General features: G+C 39.1%; 1 protein-coding gene across 1 annotated transcript in view; it reads left to right on the forward strand.

Moving 5' to 3' along the window:
- The window catches only part of LOC139728226 (acyloxyacyl hydrolase-like), a 99,814-nt gene that overhangs the window by 74,931 nt on the left and 4,542 nt on the right, over positions 1-20,341 (forward strand). Inside the window, exons 20-27 of the mRNA XM_071639189.1 lie at positions 6,040-6,135; positions 7,874-7,956; positions 9,275-9,358; positions 11,620-11,663; positions 14,929-15,094; positions 17,364-17,467; positions 18,893-19,005; positions 20,006-20,139. Coding sequence (XP_071495290.1) covers positions 6,040-6,135; positions 7,874-7,956; positions 9,275-9,358; positions 11,620-11,663; positions 14,929-15,094; positions 17,364-17,467; positions 18,893-19,005; positions 20,006-20,139 — 824 coding nt within the window. The remainder of the gene's footprint in view (positions 1-6,039; positions 6,136-7,873; positions 7,957-9,274; positions 9,359-11,619; positions 11,664-14,928; positions 15,095-17,363; positions 17,468-18,892; positions 19,006-20,005; positions 20,140-20,341) is intronic.

The raw sequence follows: 20,341 nt of genomic DNA on the forward strand, positions 1-20,341 counted from the left end.
ACATTCCCCTGACTCGTTACCGACAAATGTTATGGGTAATATTGTTCCCCCTCCTTTTAGAAAGAGGCAAGTCAAGTGCTCTTTTATTATGCGAGAAAAGTGAAAATATGTTGAATTTTCTTTTACATTTTCTTTATACTGTTGTACGCATATGACTCACAAGCTGTAGTAGTCTCCTCATCCAGCGGTTCCAACACAAAAATTTTAAAAATTCATAACTTTTGCATCGATTGTCCAATCTTCCTCAAACTTTCACTGATGTGTTCTACTAATATTGTTGCATTCTCTCAATCCTAAATGTTTATGAAGGTGAACTTATCCTTTAATAGTGCCTCACCTACATTGAACATTGTATGAGTTTCCTGTGAAGTCCGCATTTCCCTAGGACACCGAGATCAATGTTACCCTAACTCTAACCCTAACCCTATTGCCTAATCCTAACCTTAATCCTAAACTGAGTAAACTCTAATCCTAATCCCAAAGGCAAAGCCAGCTACACGTAAATTTATTCATGTGAATATACATAAGTCATAACATATGGAAGTCTTGCCGCCAGTTGAACAGTAGCAGCCTATCCACCCTCACATTGTATTCTGGTTGTAAACAATGTTGTTGATTTTACACTGTGTAATGACATCCGTAAGACGCAAAAAAAAAAAAAAAAAAAAAGAATAAATGAATACAAATAAAAATGTGATGTATATCTATATAATGCATTGATGATACAGACCGTACTCATTTTCTATCGATCAGTTGAACAAACTGACCAGGATGGCTGATATCATCATTTACAGCTGAAAATACACAGTGCATGTGCGATCATGCATTGTGCATGATACATGCATTCTTTGTATGATGACTTGGCTGCTGAATTAAGTGTGCAGCTCGGACAAAACCTTTCATTGGACTCATTTTAGCAAATTATATTTTAGTAATTTAAATCAATTCCTCCAGTGATGATTGCAAGTATCTAATCTTACAGATATGTAAATAAAAAATTAAAAACTCCCACATTTTGTCTCTGGTCCCCATGCCATGATACTAAGCCATATATCGAGAGATAGACATCAGGAGGGATAGGGTTGCCCTGCGACCCCAACATGAACGTGTTCAGGTTGCCAGTGCGGTTAGGTGAAATCCAGCAGAAGTGATCAAACACTGACTGATATTTGCAAGAATCCTTTATAAAAGATTACAGGAGACAGATTAACATGAAGAAGAAGTTGATGGGCAATTCTGCAGTTAGGAGGACATGACATCGATAAAAGAAATGTGCCTCTTTAATCTTAATATTTGAATTCTAAATGTATCAACTAATGCAATGGATGTTCAGAAATCATAAAGGTCTTTCAAATTCACTAGATTTTAGTTCTTGTCATTGATTTTGCGAGATCTCAAATCATCATTTAAAATGTACATGTGGGACTGGGGACAATTAGATGCACTTTTGAAAATGCAAATTACAGTGGGTTCCTTTGATATTTTTCCTCCAACTTTTGCTTTAAAGGGAAAAGATGAATACATCTTAATATTCCAGAGGTCATGCGATATTTTATCAATTACAGGGTTGAATGACCTGCAGAATTACTCTGGACAAATTTAACAGTAACCAAAGAGATTATACCTATAGAGTAAGTAGTCACCATGCGCGTGCGTACAAATGGCGTGTCCAAAATTGAAGAGGGAGCGCACCCTCACATCCAGGCATATTGTAAATCTGTCTACGTTCAAGTCATATCTTCTCATATCATATCTGGAGTGATATGTTATTCTTCATTTTCAGAATCATAATGTGGTTAATTGTTTTAGATATTAGTTTCTTCGATGACATCATATCATTTGATCCATTTAGTAGAGTCCAGACCTTTTTGCTATTCACAAAATAAACAAAGGGAACTTGAGTGTAGACTAGACAGTAGTTTGAGCATTATGACGTTGGTTTCGCGTACATACCCACTCACGCCATAAAATCAAACAACATCAGCCCCATTATGACGCTTAAACATGACCATTGTGACGTCACAATAAAACGGTGCAAGGTCACTGCGTTGAATATGCAAGTCGAGCGCATTAAAACAGTGCACTGCCATCTACTGATCAATTACTGTACAGGATCCGTGTAATGGCGGCTCCCACAACGCGAAATGGCAGCTCCCTTGCGCGGCTGCCTCCATTGGACTACGCGCTCATGTGGTATAATCTCTTTGCATTAACCATACTTTTTGGGGTCTAGCTAAAATTTCAGTCGAAATGCTAAAAATGTTTATGGGAACATTTCGTCATGATGCATAAATTGAAATTAATGCAACAATTTGTTTGTTTTAACTTATTTTTTTTTTTGCGTACTTTTTGTAACAAGACATTGATTTTTTTTTGTCATGTCCTTTTTTATGCCTCCGCCACGAAGTGGTGCCGGAGTCATTATGTTTTCGGGTTGTCCATCCATCCATCCGTCCGTCCTTCCGTCCGTCCTTCCGTCCGTCCGTAATTAATTTTGTGGACAGGGTAACTATCAAAACCTTTTGAGGTATCCTAATGAAACTTGGAAGGTACATGTATGTGTATTAGGGGGTGAAGTTGTGCCTATCAACTTTTGGGTGCACATGCTCAAGGTCAAAGGTCAAAAGGTCAAGGTCAAATACATAAAATTTCACTATTTCCACCATATCCATGCAGTGCCTGAAGATATTTTCTTGAAACTTAGTGTATTCATGTATTAACCAATTAAGATTCTCTGGTGGAAGTTTGGGTCATGAGGTCAAAGGTCAAAAGGTCAAGTGAAAATATTAAAACTTCACCTTTTTTCTCTGTACCTTGGAATTGTTCAAGGTATCTTCATGGAACATAATATACTGACTGGCAGTGATTAGAAAATTTAGGGTTCATGGGGTCAAAGGTCAAGGGAAACATTTCAAAATTTTACTATTTCCGTCATGTTTATGCAATGCTGGCAGGATATTATATTTTTTACACTTGGTGTATATGCATGCATTATAACCCAATGGAGATTCTTTGGAAAGTTTTTTTTTTTCCTTTTGTTTTTGCCTCAAAGGTCAAAGATCAAGTGAAAATGCTGAACTTAGCTTTTCCTCCATATCTTGGAAGTGGCTCAAGTTATCTTGAAACGTACTACATATTTATGCATGTTCTGCCTGACAGTGATTATTTTATGAATTTTAGGGTCAAAGGCCAGATGAAAATGGTAACAATTTACTATTCAATACAGAAATTTAACTTTTGCTCCGTACCTTGAAAATAACTCAATGCATAAACATATGAATGGGTCAGAGTCAAGCTAAAGTCCGTAACTCGTAAATACATGCTCTCCTATTCATCCAGTTAAACGTAGGTCAAGGAAGGTGAACATTTAACACATTTGTGACAAACTTGTCGTTTTAATATTTTGCCAATTTTGTGAAAATGTAATCACGCGTTGTCCACATGCACTATCTGGACCTATTAGGAGAATCATGCATTATGGCGGAGGAATGCCAGTCGCCATAGCGACATTTCTAGTTTGTAATGTTACTAACCAACCCTTAAAGTACACATGGCTGTATTCATTCTTTTATATATTATTAACCTCGGAAGGGTGAACATATTTTAAACATTTTTGACGTGAAAGAAATAAATGGTGATTTATTAGCAAAATGTAAATTTGCTTAAATGTAGCGTTACATAAAACTGCGGAATTGCTCGATGGAGATAATTTTGGTCGTGGAAGTTCTAGGTTTATCTATGCTTGATTACTTGGTGAGTCAGACATACAACGTGTATGAATGTCATGAACACATTGATGTGTGTACCTCTGTTGGTCACAATCATGACAAGTCACTTTACTTGATTCAATGACTGACCAAGGAGGTTCAAGAGAATATAGTCACAACTGTCTCATTTCCTTTGCTAGATGTTCGATGCAGCCACTCAAAAATATTTGAAGCATGTGCCAAACAGGACCTGCTGTGCAGATAGGAAGACAATAGACTCGTGTCTCATTGCATAATCACCAGCCACTCTCTAAGAAGATATTTCTTTGTGATGGTAATTACTTTTCGCTATCCCGTCGTATAAAAGGTAGGTTTTGCTGACACGAGGACGGCGAATAGAAATTGGGCAAAAAATACTGAAATAAAGATAAAATTACTCAACTGGGCATACCCGGGCACTAAGCTGACATGTCTATCAAATTCAATAGAGAATTATACTTGAAGGTTATTCCGTATTAGTTTCATTTGTGGAAATTAAGGGGAAAAGTGATAAAAACAGCTTTCAAGGATGGTACAGTTTTAAACATTTTCACATGATACAGCTCTGATTTACACTTTGGCACAACTTTCTGGACAGGATTGACTTTTGTTTTACATGCTTTATCATTAAGTGAAATTTCATTTCATTTAATAGATAGATTTTAAGCGAAATATGGCCAACATTATAATAACGTTCAAAATGAATCTTCAGATTGCTCAGCAAGACAGCGGCGTCGAACATCGATCATCAGAGGCACAAGTGCACCTGTGGAATTCTTTTGTACATCAATAGAAATCTGACAACTGTTTGAGTAATTACAGCCAGTTGGAACTCCAACTCTTAACCTCCTTGGACTGACCGACAAGTGTGTGCTAAGTATAGCCACTGTGGGGAACATACAGACTTATAAAGTAGTGTAGCCTTATCCTGTTGATTAGCTGAAGAAGGACTCTCAAAATAATGCATTTGACATGCTGGTTTGTAAATTTGACCATATACAGTCAAACCTGCCTTAGCGGCCACCTGTCTATAGCGGCCACCTCTCTATAGCGGCCACTGAAAAATCCCCCTAGGAGAAAAGCCCTGTTTGAGCGGCCACCTGTCTAACGCGGCCAGCGGCCACAAATTTTGTTTCCCCGCGGTAGATTTTAACCTGTCTATAGCAGCCACAGAGGCATGATAGAGCTGGTAATTCAGCATGTTTTTTCTAATTTGTGGCTGTTCCAGTTTTTCATGGGTAACGTTAAGTGATCGCCACCGCTGCATTCATCCCTTACTCAGTCTTAATAATGCGCTAGTGTTAAGTTTTCTTCGCGACTGTACAATATGCTACTGTGCAACAATAGCTTCATAAACACGGGCATTGTTCAATGCATGAAATACACGTGTACATACGCACGCATGTAGCCTACATGTACACTAAGTACTTATAGATGTATACAACGATAATACATGTACGTGCACATGTATAGGCAATTCACACACTATAGATGGATAACCTGTCTATAGCGGCCACCTGTCTATAACGGCCACTTTTTCCGTTTCCCTTGGGTGGCCGCTATAGACAGGTTTGACTGTACTTCACAAGCCTGCACAATAGTCTTTTTTTTTTTTTTAAGGGGGGAGGGGATGCCATACTGACAACGAGACTGAAATTTTCAAACTATATTCTGCTATATATGTCTGGGGATAGTCGTCATGTTACTGATGTTAGTTTGTTATTTAACTTTAATTTGTCTTGAGAGAAAAAGTTGCACTTCTCATTAAAAAAAAAACAACTTTTTGGTTTGTTATATTTGCAGACCTTACATTTTCTTTTTACATTCATGACTGTAATGTGTTGTAATGTGCTATTTTTTTTCATATTTTTTAATGTTGCCAGCATCGATTATTAACAACAGAAAATTCATAATATCATAGACCTACATGAATATGATGGAAGCTAGTGAGATTACGTTGTCCATCATTTCTTAGATTGCTATGTTCTTTGCTTTAATATGTGTTTCTGAATTCACTCAGTCCACATAATGTACTGTATTTGGGTTTCATTTCCCTTTAGTGACCTGCTTACTGATGTGTGACAAATTTTAGTTTCTATGACAATGGCAGCCATTTCTGCCCATTCTGACAACTTAGTGCAGGCTCTTTTGACAAAAAAAAAAATTACCCAAAGTAACATCTGTTTTCAGTTGTCAATTTTCATGTAGAAATCTCTTTGTGATTTTTGCAATCTTTGTACTTTCTTTTTGTTTGTCATCTGTTGTGCTCTATATTTTGCTGTGTATCCCGTAGAATATTCCTGTGGTGGTCTGCATCCAGTCACAATGCTTGATGTGGAGGTGGTACCGGGACGTTCTCTGGGCAGTGAACAATGGGAATTTGTGCTTGGTAAGTAATTGCTCTGCCTACTGTAGGTACAGGGGCGGATCCAGGAATTCCGTAAAGAGGGGGCGCCTTTACAAAATCAAGGGGGGGGGGGGGGGGGTTCACGCACCCCTCCTCCCATTTTTGTTTCTTTTTATTTCTTTTGTTTTGACACAAAATAAAGGGGAGGGGCGAGCGCCCAGTGCGCTCCCCCCTGGATCCACCACTGTAGGTATAACCCAGTTCACAGAACATTTTCCAACCTGAGCATAATGTGCAGATCAAGGTCATTTGGGACCTTTTCTTGAAATGGATTTGCAACTGAGGTACATGTATTCAAAACCTAGATAGGGCTTCATGACAACTGTGTTTAATGAACCAGGTGCAGAATGGTATTTACAGGTGAATGTGCATTCTTTTCAGCAACATTTAACAAAAGCCATTCACCCCAAATGACTTCCTGCATGGCTGTTTACAACTGCTCTTCTTGAAGGCTATTCTACATTTTACAAAGTCTGTGGTTGGAGAGGTTATTTGAGACTAACTAGCGCTAACTGTGAACTCGCTTATTAGCACCTGTGGGTAATCCAGCTCACTCCCACCATAACAAACACAGTTAGAACAAAATTTTCGTAACAACAAAGTCAAAATCCAGTTCGCAAAGTTATCATCTGGTATATATCTTTACATATCACCGGTTCTGAGGACTTCATTTTAATGGGAGTACACTGTACAATTAGAAATATGATGTGCAGTAGATATGACATGCAGTCAATCCTGTTAGAGATTCAGCCTGTCTAGAGCACCCTCGTAATCTAAGGTGGCTACTATCAACTCTGCCAAAGACAAGTACTGGTAATGTGAAATGTGCCACATTCAGTCTCAAATAAAGGGAACTGTGCAAGAGTGTACTTTATACAATTGGTTCAGAATGTAATCAGTAAGAAGTGCTGAAATGAGTGTATTGAGTGTGTGTTGTTGTTGTTGTTGTTGTTTTTTTGTTTGCTAAGGAGCAGTTGTATGCCAAAAAAGTGTGTAACAAGAAAAAAAGAAAAAAAAAGCATACCGATATTTGCCTTGCATGTTTCCCTGTGGCAGATTTCTTATTGCTCTTTGTATGTGACACAACCCCCCAAAGTTGCTTTGTTTTGTCAACTTATCAAGGAGTGGCCATATTGTAATGCAGTTCACAAAATAAAAAGAAGGGAAAAATGGTTCACAGACCCATTTTATGAAACAAACAAGTCATGCGACTGTTTAACTTTGGGTGATAGTGGAGATTCCAGTGCACTAATGGGCACTCACAGCGGTCTGAAGAAAATACATACATGTAATGTGTCTCTTAGATAGTTATTACGTACTGATATGTCAATATTCTGTCAGTCACTCCAAACATTTCAATGATCTGGGGTTTTCTTTCTATAGCCAAATTGTTTCTTTATGACATCCAATCTGCAATCTGATCAGGAATAGCATTAAAGGTGGAAAAAGTTAGTTTGAAATCTCTGCCTGGCTTTGAGGAAGTAATTCAGTGTTAGTCAGTTTGGTTCCCTAGAATGAGTGATGTTTTTATAGGACGAGTATGACTCATTATGCAAATACTGTAGATGGGGTATTTACGTAATTTTTTGTTTAATTTTTTTTTCTTTTTTTAAGGAGTATATATGTGTGATACAGAACATTTGTACTCTCTAAGAGCATGCGTAATTATGCGAGTTTGTGAAACCATGTGTCAGAGTGTATTCAATGTCTTGCTATCCAGGTATGACATTTACCCAAGCTGTCAACATCCTGAGACGCCAGTATCGCCTCATCAAGGATGTTCAGGTCATATACTGTGAATCGGTGAGGGAAATTCGAATCAATCTTGCGTGTGAAGTGGAGTGTATGTTGTACAATACAGCAAAAGTGTCATCAGAAAAAGAAATAACAAGAGCATCATGACTATATAGATTACTGAAATTTCAAGAAAAAGTATAGAATGTACAAATGTATATTAGGGAAGATCATTAGGAATTAAGCATTAGGAATTCATCAAAAAAAAAAAGTATAATGCCTGCAACATGGAAAAAGCCCCACAAAAACCTTTGATATAGGCAATAGTAATTCTATCTTACCTTTGTCTGTAAAGACCTTTGCTTCATTTATATGAAGGAAATTTGAGTGTCTGGAATCCTATTGTATGCCCAAGGAAAGAAAAAAAAGTGCCTCACAAAAACCTTCATATGTAAATATTAGGCACTAGTAAATCTCTCTTACCTTTGTCTGTAAAGATCTTTGCTTCTTAAATATGAAGGAAATTTGAGTGTTTAAAACTCCTATTGTATGCCCAAGGATAGAAAACAAAATGTAGCAGTTGGATTTATTCTTCTTGCTTTCCACAGCTACAAAATCTTACTCTTTGCATTACCCCCGCTTGACAAAAATGAAGAAAGGGAAAACTTTTGTGAAAGTTAGTGTAGAAACAACCAGATTCTCTGCCATTGTTTTACTATACATGGACCATGTGACACGAAATTGAGTACCATGTATTAAAGTGATTGTTGAATATGGAAAGTAATCAGCTTCAACATCCATATCAACTAGAGTTTATTGTGAGGAAAATGTAACATCCCATTCAGTTTTGAGCATGAATCTACAACCTGTAGGTCTAATTCATACCCTAGCAAGGTAGAGAATTGTTGAGCAGGAAGGTTTCGTTTATTGTACCTTGTTTTGTGTATATCATCTCCTCCAGTCCGACTTACAGATTAACCTTTCCAGGACCGCCATCTAAAAATGCCCATTAAATGTACATGCAAGCATGGTGCCAGTGGTGATGAAAGAGTTAAACACTACAGGCAGGATAGGATATGCCATGGGCTGGTGGGCTGGCTAGCCATCCATCCAGAATAAACAGTGTACTCTCAGTATCTATCTCGCTTGGAATAGAAACCAGAAGAAACTCTTACCTTATGCAAAACTATGTCCTTGGTAGGTAGATTTTACACTTTATGCTTATGTCCAATCTTGTCTTGTAACAGCACAGACTTTCCGACATGTGACACCAAGCATGTGATGGTGCTGAAGACCTTGCCAGTATAATAAACACACCGAGATATTGCTTGTTTATAATGTCCTTTTGTTCTCTGGTTTTTCTTTTGTTTGTCTCTGTTATGCGTAGATGCCCCTCAGCATGGACTTGGTCCTGAATCTGACCCAGGATGGCATCAAACTGATCTTCGACACATTCAACCATAGACTGAAGGTAACGTGGCACAGGTGTTAGGTGCCATGTGGGTCTCCCAATATAACCACACACAGTCTCGTACTTTATGGTTAAAATGTCAACCCAAAACTGAGACCGTAAACTGTTTTATGTCGCGGGCAGATCTGTTGTTTGCCAAGTTTAACCAGAACATAAAACACAATCCAGTGGAGATATTTGATGTTATTTCTTTCTCATTCTTGACATCAAAAGTATTTCTCTGCATGAATGTCGTGTAGACCTTTTCCTCTGATTGTTCATATGAATTCACAATCCTTTGTGTCTCCTAAAATTTACAAGGCAATATTTATGGTCATAGTGTAACCAACATGCTAATGTTAGCACTCTCAAGAGGTAAGTATGGAAGTTAACAACCTTTTTGAAAGGCAGAAAAAGCCTCCATCATATCACTCGCTGAATATAAAGAGGAAATAAAAGAGGTAAAAGAGATTATGACAGCAGAGCTTACGTTTATGTCATGTCATGCAAAACATTAGAGAGATTGAAGGGAACCCAAACTCAAAGAGAATTGTGGATTGAGTGAAAGCAGCAACATTAGTAGAACACATCAGTGAAAGTTTGAGGAAAATCGGACAATTGATGCAAAAGTTTAAATGAATTTTTAAAGTTTTGGCATTGGAACCGCTGGATTAGGAGACTGCAAGAGGTTGTGACATATGTGGACAACAATATAAAGAAAATATGAAGGAAATTTCACAAAAATTTGTTTGTCATGAAAATTACGCATTTCATCAACTTGATACTGACGTATGTTAAAGGTAGCAAGTATTCCCCCTGATTTCTGAAAGTGGTTAGTCAATGCTCTTTCATAATGCTAGAAAAGTACATTTTTATGGAATTTTCTTTATATTTTCTTTATATTATTGTCCACTCATACGTCATAACCTCTAGTAGTCTTCCCATCTAGTGGTTCCAACACCAAAACTTTAAAGATTCATAACTTTTGCATCAATTGTCTGGCGTGCTTTTCCTCAAACCTTCACTGATGTGTTCTAGTAATGTTGCTGCTTTCACTCAATCCACATTGCTTTTTGGGTTTGGGTTCCCTTTAATGAAGAGAAACCACAAAGTCATGTGCTCAACCTCACATTCAGTGTCACATGGGGAAGATGTCAGAGTTTGTTACACAACAGCGTTTACTTGCAAGGCACAGTTCCCTCATGATGCATGATGACTGGATCACAGTAAACTGTGACTGCGAGCATCATGAATAAAAGTTCAGCATCTTAAAAAGTTTGCTGTAACATGTGTTGGTCTGTTTGTCACCACTGGGTACAGACATCCTGAAAAGTAAGATCGATTCTTGCCCAATCCTATCAATCTCACAATGCAGTGACTATAACTGGCAGTGGATGGTTTGATTGTTACCTTCTAGATGCCATTGCCAAACTTACATCACAGCTTTGGGGTGGTTTATTTTGTCTATTTGTCTATTTGTATGAGTCTATTTGTCTATTTGTCTATTTGTATGAGTAGCAAAGTGCGCTTAGAAACGTCAGTATGAAGCGCCATATAAATGCAATTATTGTTATTATTATTATTATTATTATTATTATTTACAAAAAAAAAATTGTATGTGTCTGTTTGTGTGTGGATAGGACTAAAGTCAATCTTATGTCAATGAAAGTGAGGCAAGCAATGCATGCACTAAAAAAAAAAAAAAAAAAAAAAAAAATGCACAGCAGACTTAATTGCCATACAGATCTTTCGGAAACAAGTGGGATGGGATACTCCTAATACCAGCCTAGCTAGTTCTTGCTGATTGTGTGTGTGTGTGTATGTGTGTGTGTGTGTGTGTGTGTGTGTGTGTGTGTGTGTGTGTGTGTGTGTGTGTGTGTGTGGCCTTGCGTCAGGTTTCGTAAGGCATCTCTTTCGTAACTATCAGAGTTCAAGTTGAGTCGGCTCAAATAACACAGTTGCTAGAAGTGATAGGATGAGGAAGTTTGGTAATATAGAGCTCATATTTGAAGTGGTTATGAAGTGTTCAAAACAGATTTATGTAATACCCCATTCATACTGGGAGTTATCTCTGACGTGAAGCGAGCTAACTCTCATTATAAATGGTCAGAAATATTAAGCCCGAGCTAAAGTTAGCCTGCTCTCGGTTGGTCAAGAATGGCAGGGTAGAATTTATTTTGATAATAGCCCAAGCTGAAGTGTATGAAAGGGGTATACAGTGAATTCCACGCCAGAAAAATCACACGCTATGAATGTATATTTGTCACCTTTCTATCTTTCAGATCATTGAAATTTATGACCTGCGGAAAGTGAAATTAAAATACTGGTGAGTGAGTTTTTCTTTTCCATTCCATTTCAGTCATGCAGTCATAAAGTGCTAGTTCTCTTCACATGAGTCTTCAGGTATTCAGCAAATGGCTAATTTCCAGCATTGCTCGAGAGTGCAAGGGGTGTTATGTAGAATAACAGTGGGTATGATCTGGTTGAGTTTTATGCAGTTTTTCCATGATGTTGGCCTGTTGAGAATATCTCCTTCCAGCTCAGCTACATTTTGTCTACATATTTATATCACATATGAAGCGGAGGGGGAGAGATGTAGTAATTGGTCATGCACCTGGTCTGACATACCAACAGGTTTGGAGATATCACCAAGGGGCATGGAAATGGTGGATGGCAATTACATATGTGACTTCCTCACAACAACAACAACAACAAAAACCAACAAAAACCCCCCCAAAAAACAGCTGATAAAAAGTTAGGTCTTTTGAGAAAATTCATCAGAGCATTAGCAATTACTGCCAGGCAAAGATTATATATATGGAACATGATATAATGTTCTCTTCAAACGTTGAATAATATAGACCTGTGCGTGTTACATCACAGGTATGATCTGGGCAGGGAATCTTATATATCAAAGGGGGAAAAAAAACCCTCATAAAAACACACACATGCTACACAAGGACACCCACAATGTATTTCGTGGTCACTTGTGAAGAGGTGATAAACTCTTTTGTAAGAGGGTCTTAGTATATCAATCATCTGTCATTTTGTTCCGATGTTTGCTGGTAGTCGTGTGACCTTGGTTATGTATACTACATAACAGAAAGGGGGGGGGGGGGGGAGTAGGGAATCAGTGATACTCTGGGTAAAGGTGGTGGAGGCAAAGTTGAAGCCAGTATATCATATATATATATATATATATATATATATATATATATATATATACTCCTAGATGGGTCATTTGGAAGACATTTCCATTTGTTTTATATGCAAATTTCAAAATACATGTTCAATGGCAATTTACGCAATGGAGACACGAAAATTGTCTCCTTAATGACCAGTTGTCTCCCTAATGAAGACACTTCCCCCCAATATGTCTCCCTAAGGTGCCAACTAGGGATATATATATATATATATATATATATATATATATATATATATATATGTATTATATATATCCCTAGTTGGCACCTTAGGGAGACATATTGGGGGGAAGTGTCTTCATTAGGGAGACAACTGGTCATTAAGGAGACAATTTTCGTGTCTCCATTGCGTAAATTGCCATTGAACATGTATTTTCAAATTTGCATATAAAACAAATGGAAATGTCTTCCAAATGACCCATCTAGGAGTATATATATATATATATATATATATATATATTATATATATATATACATACATTTGTGTACATGCTTATGAGCTTGTTTATTTACAGTGTACTTATTCATTCATTCATTCATCCATTCATTCGAGGCTATGTGACTGAAGAAGTCAACAATCTTCTTCTTTAGCTCACCTGAGCCAAAGGCTCAAGTGAGCTATTGCGATCGCTCTTCGTCCGGCGTCTGTCGTGCGTCGTGCGTCGTGCGTCGTCCGTCGTCCGTCGTGCGTAAACTTTTTACATTTTCATCTTCTTCTTGAGAACCCCATGACCGATTTTCACCAAACTTGGCAGGTAGCATCCCTAGGGGGATAGGATCTCAATTTGTTCAAATGGGCGCCATGGCCCACCTGGGGGGCCCCAGGGGGGGCCCAAACACACTAAAATTAAGGAATCTTTAAAAATCTTCTTCTCTAGAACCAGAAGTGATAGGGCTTAATTGATACTATGAGTAAGTACATTGATGACTGTAGTTTCAAGTTTGTTCATGGGGGAATCAGGGGTGCCCCCCTTGGAACCCAGGGGAGGGGGCCGGGGAGGGGTCCTAATGGGGCCTAAATTGTACATTTTCATCTTCACTTTGAGATCGCCATGTCTGATTTTAACCAAACTTGGTAGGTAGCATCCCTAGGGGGATAGTATCTCAATTTGTTCAAATGGGCACCATGGCCCACCTGGGGGGTCCCCAGGGGGCCCAAACCCTCTAAAATTAAGGAACCTTTAAAAATCTTCTCTAGAACCAGAAGTGATAGGGCTTAGATGATACTATGAGTTAGTACATTGATGACTGTAGTTTCAAGTTTGTTCATGGGGTTGGCGGAATCAGGGGTGCCCCCCCCCCCCCCCCCCCCCTTGGGACCCAGGAGAGGGATGGGGAGAAGTCCTACAGTTGTAATGGAGCCTGAATTGTACATGATCATCTTCTTCTTGAAAAACCTCATGATGAATTTTGACCAAACTTAGCAGGTAACATCCCTATGGGGATAGAATCTCAATTCCTTCAAATGAGCACCATGTCCCTCTTGAGAGGCCCCTAGGGGTCCCACCCCCCCCCCCACATTAAGGAATATTTAAAATCTTCTGCTCTAGAACCAGAAATGATAAAGCAAAGTTAATACCATGAGTTTGTACATTGATGACTTTAGTTCCAAGTTTGTTCATTGCAAATCCAGGGCTGCCTGCCCCCCCCCCTCCCCCCCGAGTTCAGGGGGGATCCATATGCAGACCTAAGTTTCCAATGTTCTCAGGTAAGAGTGTGCAAGAATGCGTGGAAGGTGAAATTGCGATACTCAGGTGAGCGCGTGACCCGCGGGTCTCTTGTTTTAAGTTCTCTCCCTTCTTGCACAATCATGCCATCCAGCCAATCATGATACTGTAGACTTTGAGATCATAAAACTACGCAACATGCATTCTTTCAAATACTTAGGTCTCCTGTATGAGTGCACTGCATGTTTTCATCCTGAGGATAAGTGAAGAGAAACTGAAAACTCACAATGTTATTGTGTTGATTTCTGCGTAAGATGTGACAAAAAAAAAATAGTCTACCAGTACCAAAAGCTTGCTGGCTACTTTTTTCGGTTGGGACAATGAAAGAGGTTTACTTGAACTTTGCACGATAGTGTACCTCAAGAGATAAGTAATGAAAAGTGACGGAAGGCAGACGAGATGTGGCAGCCATCTTTGTGTAATGAGTCAACTACGTAGAGTGGTCACTAAAAATTCTACCTGTTATGTAATCTGACCAGACTGCTGTGTACAGTTGATTTGCCACTATTTATCAGAAACAAACAATGGTCACCCTCTGACAGTGGCTGATCTTGCAATTTCTCTTAAGTAGCCGTGATATTTCATCCTCTCTGTATAGCAAGTTTGTCACTTTGCTCTCCTCTAATGGCCCTCAAAATCGTTCCCCTCCCCCCTCTTCTAGCGGCAAGCACTTCAATTCCCCACTGGTGCTGCCCACCATAGAGCAAATTGACAGTTCTTTTGGTGCCACCAAGCCGGCCGTGTATGACGCAGCCCAGCAGCTCTTCACCATCAACTTCCGAGGGCTCTCTTTCCTGTTCCCCATCCCAGCTGATGCCAAGTTTGAGGTGAGGGCTGGAATAGGATGGTGCCAAACATAGCAACCCTAGGGCGCGGCTTGTAAGGAATCTCCAATGTGTGGTTGTAACGTGGGCTTTCACTTTTTGCTGAACCTCCCTGTGTCATTAGCACTTTACTCAAATGTGTGAAATAGTGCTTGGATGAAACTGAGAATTTCAAGCACTGCCAGGTTTGAAAAAAAGAAGAAGAAAATCCATTGAAAAGGACATGAATCTCCATGTTAGAACATACAAGACTTTTTTTTCCATCAGTCAAAATTGGTTCAAGAAGAAAAAAATGTCTGTAATTACTTCAAAACACAAGATCAACTTTGCTTTTCCACAGATAACCAGCAACTCCACTGGCTACACCATAATACATCAAGTTTTGCTGTAATTTCAGCAAAATGGCTAATCATACCAACACTTGACCAGTGTTTAATTTAAAAAAAAAATTCAAATGGTACTTTTTTCACCATGGTATATCACTTTTGCTGTAATTGCACTGAAAGTCATGAATCCAGTTTTGCTCATTTTCATTTTGCTCTGATCATGAATCTACTGTAATTCATTGAAAACTTCATGAGCCTTTCTAGAAGGATACTTTAAAGGGACTGCACAGTACTGGTTGAGGTGGGGATTCACGTTTTGAACATTCCTAAGTGAGATAATGAGAAACCTCTTATGAAATATGAAAGAGCATGTAATTTCAAGAAGAATTCAATGTTTATTTGATGAAAATTGGTTTTCAAATGGCTGAGATATCCAAAAAAGCGATAATAATAAAAGGCGACAGGCCACGCCTTTTATTAGGATCTCTTTGTTTCACCTTGTTTTTGGATATCTCAGCCATTTCAAAACCGATTTTCATCAAATAAACTTTTGATACCCCTTAGAATTGCATGCTCATTGACGTCTCATAGAGTGGTTTCTGAATATCTCGCAAAACGTTAAAAGCTAAATCCTCACCTCAATCAGAACTGTACACACCCTGTAAGAGGTAAGGAGTGCTGATGTTGAAAGACCAAGTTTTTGGTGTAGCATCATCAGCATATTTTTCCAGACCATCACATTTGCATGTTGAGCTCAAGGTGCAGGTCTTTCACTGCAGACCAAATTTTGCTGTAATTTCACCAAATTACGTGGTCCTTTGGATATTTGCAGAACTTTGTTAACACTGACTTATTGATGATCAGCAGTTACTGCCATTTCTCAAAATAATGGCATCAATTATGGCAATAATTGCCGAACTTTACAGTTTTGGTATATGGAGGCTGTAGCATGACCAAATGATTTTTGCTGAAATTATAGCAAAAGCTGGTCTGCAAGGGAAGACCCGCAGCTGGTGCTCAATATGCATTGTTATGGTCTGAGAGATGGAGTCCTTGATGCTTTCATCTCCTAGAGTTATTCACAAAATTTACAAGCTATGCTTCTCTTGTGAATTCCTCTTTTCCATATAGATTTACAAAATAAGATTGTATTGCTTACTTGTTTATCTATCTGAAATACAAAAGTTGATATTATTATAATGTTGTATCCATGTTTTGTTTGAAACTTATGTTATTCAAAGTTCCTTAAAATATTATGTACTCATGTAAGCATTATGTATATTCTGTTTTGTATTACTTTATATGGAAATAAAATCATTTGAATAAAAAAAAAAAGAAATTCGCCACACAGCAAAACTGGATCTGTCAATATCAGCACTCCTTCCTTGTCAAGAAAAGCTCACCAAGTTTTGATGAAATCACAGCAGACTCGTCCAAAAAGAAATGAAATGAGCAAACTGGGTTAATGAATTCCAGTGCCAACAAGTTTTTGCTGAAATTAAAGCAAATCTTTGATATCACATGTATGATGATGCTAGTAGAGTTGTTGATATGCTGTGTATAAAAGTGATGGGTATCTCATGCTTTGCTGTATGTATGGCAAGTTTTATCTCCTTGTTAAGTCTGAATGACAAAAAATCTGGTTGGACTCTGCTGACTGCTACAAAGAGTGTTCATGGCCTTTTCAAGGGAATTTTTGAAAAACTTGAGAAATTTGACACTGCTTGAAATTTCCAACCAGGCAGTTACTGATCTACTGCTTTCGCTGTATTAAAATGTGTGTGCCTAACTATTTCGCTTTCTTGGTGTTGCTATATTTTGCCACCATTGTTTATGGAGATTTCTTAACCACATTCCAACCAAAAAGGTGAAAGCACTGCACCATGATATTGGTGTTACTGACCGTCTGCCTCTCAACCTCATGAGATCCGCTCTTTTTACCGCAGCCACCCAGTGTGCACGGGCTAGGCTCCATACCGCTGCCGAGCAAGACGTCAGTCCAAGTCAGCAAGATCTACATCTACGGTGGCAGTCATCCCACGGAATCAAAGTAAGGAGGGCTGTTGTTGTTGCTGCTGTTGCTGCTGTTGTTGTTGCTGCTGTTGCTGCTGTTGTTGTTGCTGCTGCTGTTGCTGCTGCTGCTGTTGTTGTTGCTGCTGTTGTTGTTGCTGCTGCTGCTGTTGTTGTTGCTGTTGCTGCTGCTGTTGTTGTTGTTGCTGCTGCTGTTGCTGCTGTTGTTGTTGCTGCTGTTGCTGCTGTTGTTGTTGCTGCTGCTGTTGCTGCTGCTGCTGTTGTTGTTGCTGCTGTTGTTGTTGCTGCTGCTGTTGTTGTTGCTGTTGCTGCTGCTGTTGTTGTTGTTGCTGCTGCTGTTGCTGCTGCTGCTGTTGTTGTTGCTGCTGCTACTGCTGTTGCTGCTGTTGTTGCTGCTGCTGTTATTGTTGTTGCTGCTGTTGTGTTGCTGCTGTTGTTGTTGCTGCTGCTGTTGTTGCTGCTGCTGTTGTTGCTGTTGTTGCTGCTGCTGCTGCTGCTGCTGCTGTTGTTGTTGTTGCTGCTGTTGTTGTTGTTGTTGTTGTTTAGCCATGGTTTTAGTTTATGAGCAGCTGATCTCTGCCTGGCTCTCTCTTTAACTTTGATTGTAAGGTTGTTTCTAATACAAATTTTGTTACTTTTAAATGTGCAAATGTTTTCAGACGTACACAAATTGTATCCCAAGAGTTGTCCTTTGTGTGACGTGGGGGAATTTCCCTTTGGCAACATGATATTTTTTTGCAGATGCACATATTCCATGTACCAGATATGAGAGCAGTATTTGAAGGAAGAAAGGGAACTTTTCTGCATGAGGTCCTGGTGTGTTTGACAACTTTTGCATATAACATTAAGACTTTAGATACATTATTAATATAAGAATTTGAATATTAAGTATTATAATGTGAATATTTCTTGGATGTCATCAGTGTGACATACACATATATTGATATTTTTTCAGTTCTATTGTGGGGTGGGGGCATTATAAGCTAGAGTTTCATTGATATGTTACCTTCATGTCACATATATCCCAAAGGACTAAAAAGATTTTATCTTTAGTAAGGTGTGGTAGAGTTGCAAAGCTATCTTTAGTATGTATGCTAACTGGATGGATCAAGTCGGCAGAGGATACACATTAGGCGCGGTCAGACTGGCAAAAGATCGAGAAGTTTAAGATCGCGAAGTTTGGGCCATTGGTACGCGCGCAAGCAAGAGTGCGCCGTCCGACGGCTAGGGATTGTGACGTAACAATGCACATCTGTACATGACAATAGCCTCGCGCTTCGGAGGCACTGCCCGCAAACAGATCGAGAAGTTTCGCGGGAAGTTTTGCGGGAAGTTTGCGGTCACACTGGCAAAACTTCGAGATCTTAAAGATGGCGATCTTAAACTTCTCGATCTTTTGCCGGTCTGACCGCGCCTTTTGTTTCATCTCCTTTTGTGGATGCAGGGCCCCACCAATTCCCAGCAGCTGTTTCTGTGGCAACGTCTTTTGCGAGAATGTGGAGACCATTGAGCAAGATGGCGTGCCGATGGGACTAACGTTTCATCTGCTTGTTGATGGTAAGAACAGGGCACAGGTTACCAATCATTGGCACGGAGCACTTATGGAAAATATTGTCTCGCAAGGAAAATATAACTCCAAAGGGACACTGTCAAGTATTATATTACAACAAATGACGAGACAATATAAATGTCGTATCGTAAGGGTTTATGGTGTACATAAATACACATCATTCAATTTTAGCACTGTCTGCAGCCAGTCAAAGTCTGAAATTACATCACCTGACTCGACTTCACTGCTCACAAAATAGCAATTTCGATCTTCGCTGCATCAGTCATGTGATTGCATTCTGACCAATCTTGGACCACTGTATACCAGTATGTAGACCATTATATATATATCTATGGTATTAGAAAGAGAGAGAGATAGATATCTGACCCTCTGCCCTTTCATATATTTCGTAATTGGAATGAAAGTGCATAAAAGTGTTTCTTTAGTTATATGTAGACCATCAATCTTAGTATATTTGTGCAGTGCCATTTCTTAAGTGTGACATGTCCCATTTTTACAACTGTAGAGACAAGGAGTGAACCAGTGATTTGCCACAATGGAGTAGCATCATTCATTGAAATTCAATAGATCAGTACAGTTGTACTGGCATTTGTGGAAAAAAATCATAATGTTCTATCAGAAGCATATTCATTGCAAGTGTGAACTTTATCTAACCTCTTGTGAAAAGTATTTCAGACCCTGAAGTGAGATCATTCTGTGTAATCCTGTCAACAGAAGTCGGTATTTGTGCATTTAATATATTTATAAGTCAAAATACTTTGAGAAAGCATATATATGTTCACCTTGAGTATTCCATGGTTACCATGTTTGTGGCATCTTCCCCAAACCTTCAGCATGCACAGTGCAGCACAGCCCTTCTCGCCTTTGGACTGAACCCAATCTTATTACTGTCTGCTCCCCTGCTGTACGTTCCTCATACTTCACGAATTACCAACCGGTCAGTTTTTAATTGTATCGAACGCTACCGTTCATGTTTCTTGTGATCAGCGTCCGGTCAGAGTCGTTCGCCTGATGCCAAGCGTCAGGCCGTGGTGAGGACGGTGACCTTTGGCGACTCGTGCCAAGATGTCATGGGCAGCCTGGGGGCGCCAAACAAGATTTTCTTCAAGTCGGAGGACAAGGTGAGAGACTGAGAGGGAAAGACTACCGTTGGCCTAAATTGATTTGAAACTACATGTGTATGAATGGTTGCCGAGATAGCCTCTGAAGCCATATGATATGAGTTGATTTCCGAATTTCGTATGTTAACTCACTCATCCTTCCTTGGGATTATGCTTGTATTATTTGTTGATTTACAGGAAGGACGTTGTTGTTAGCTGAGTT

Source organism: Diadema antillarum, unplaced genomic scaffold (genome assembly GCF_040938485.1).
Source record: "Diadema antillarum isolate AM-2024a unplaced genomic scaffold, OU_Dant_1.0 seq00000170_RagTag, whole genome shotgun sequence".
NCBI lineage: Eukaryota > Metazoa > Echinodermata > Echinoidea > Diadematoida > Diadematidae > Diadema > Diadema antillarum.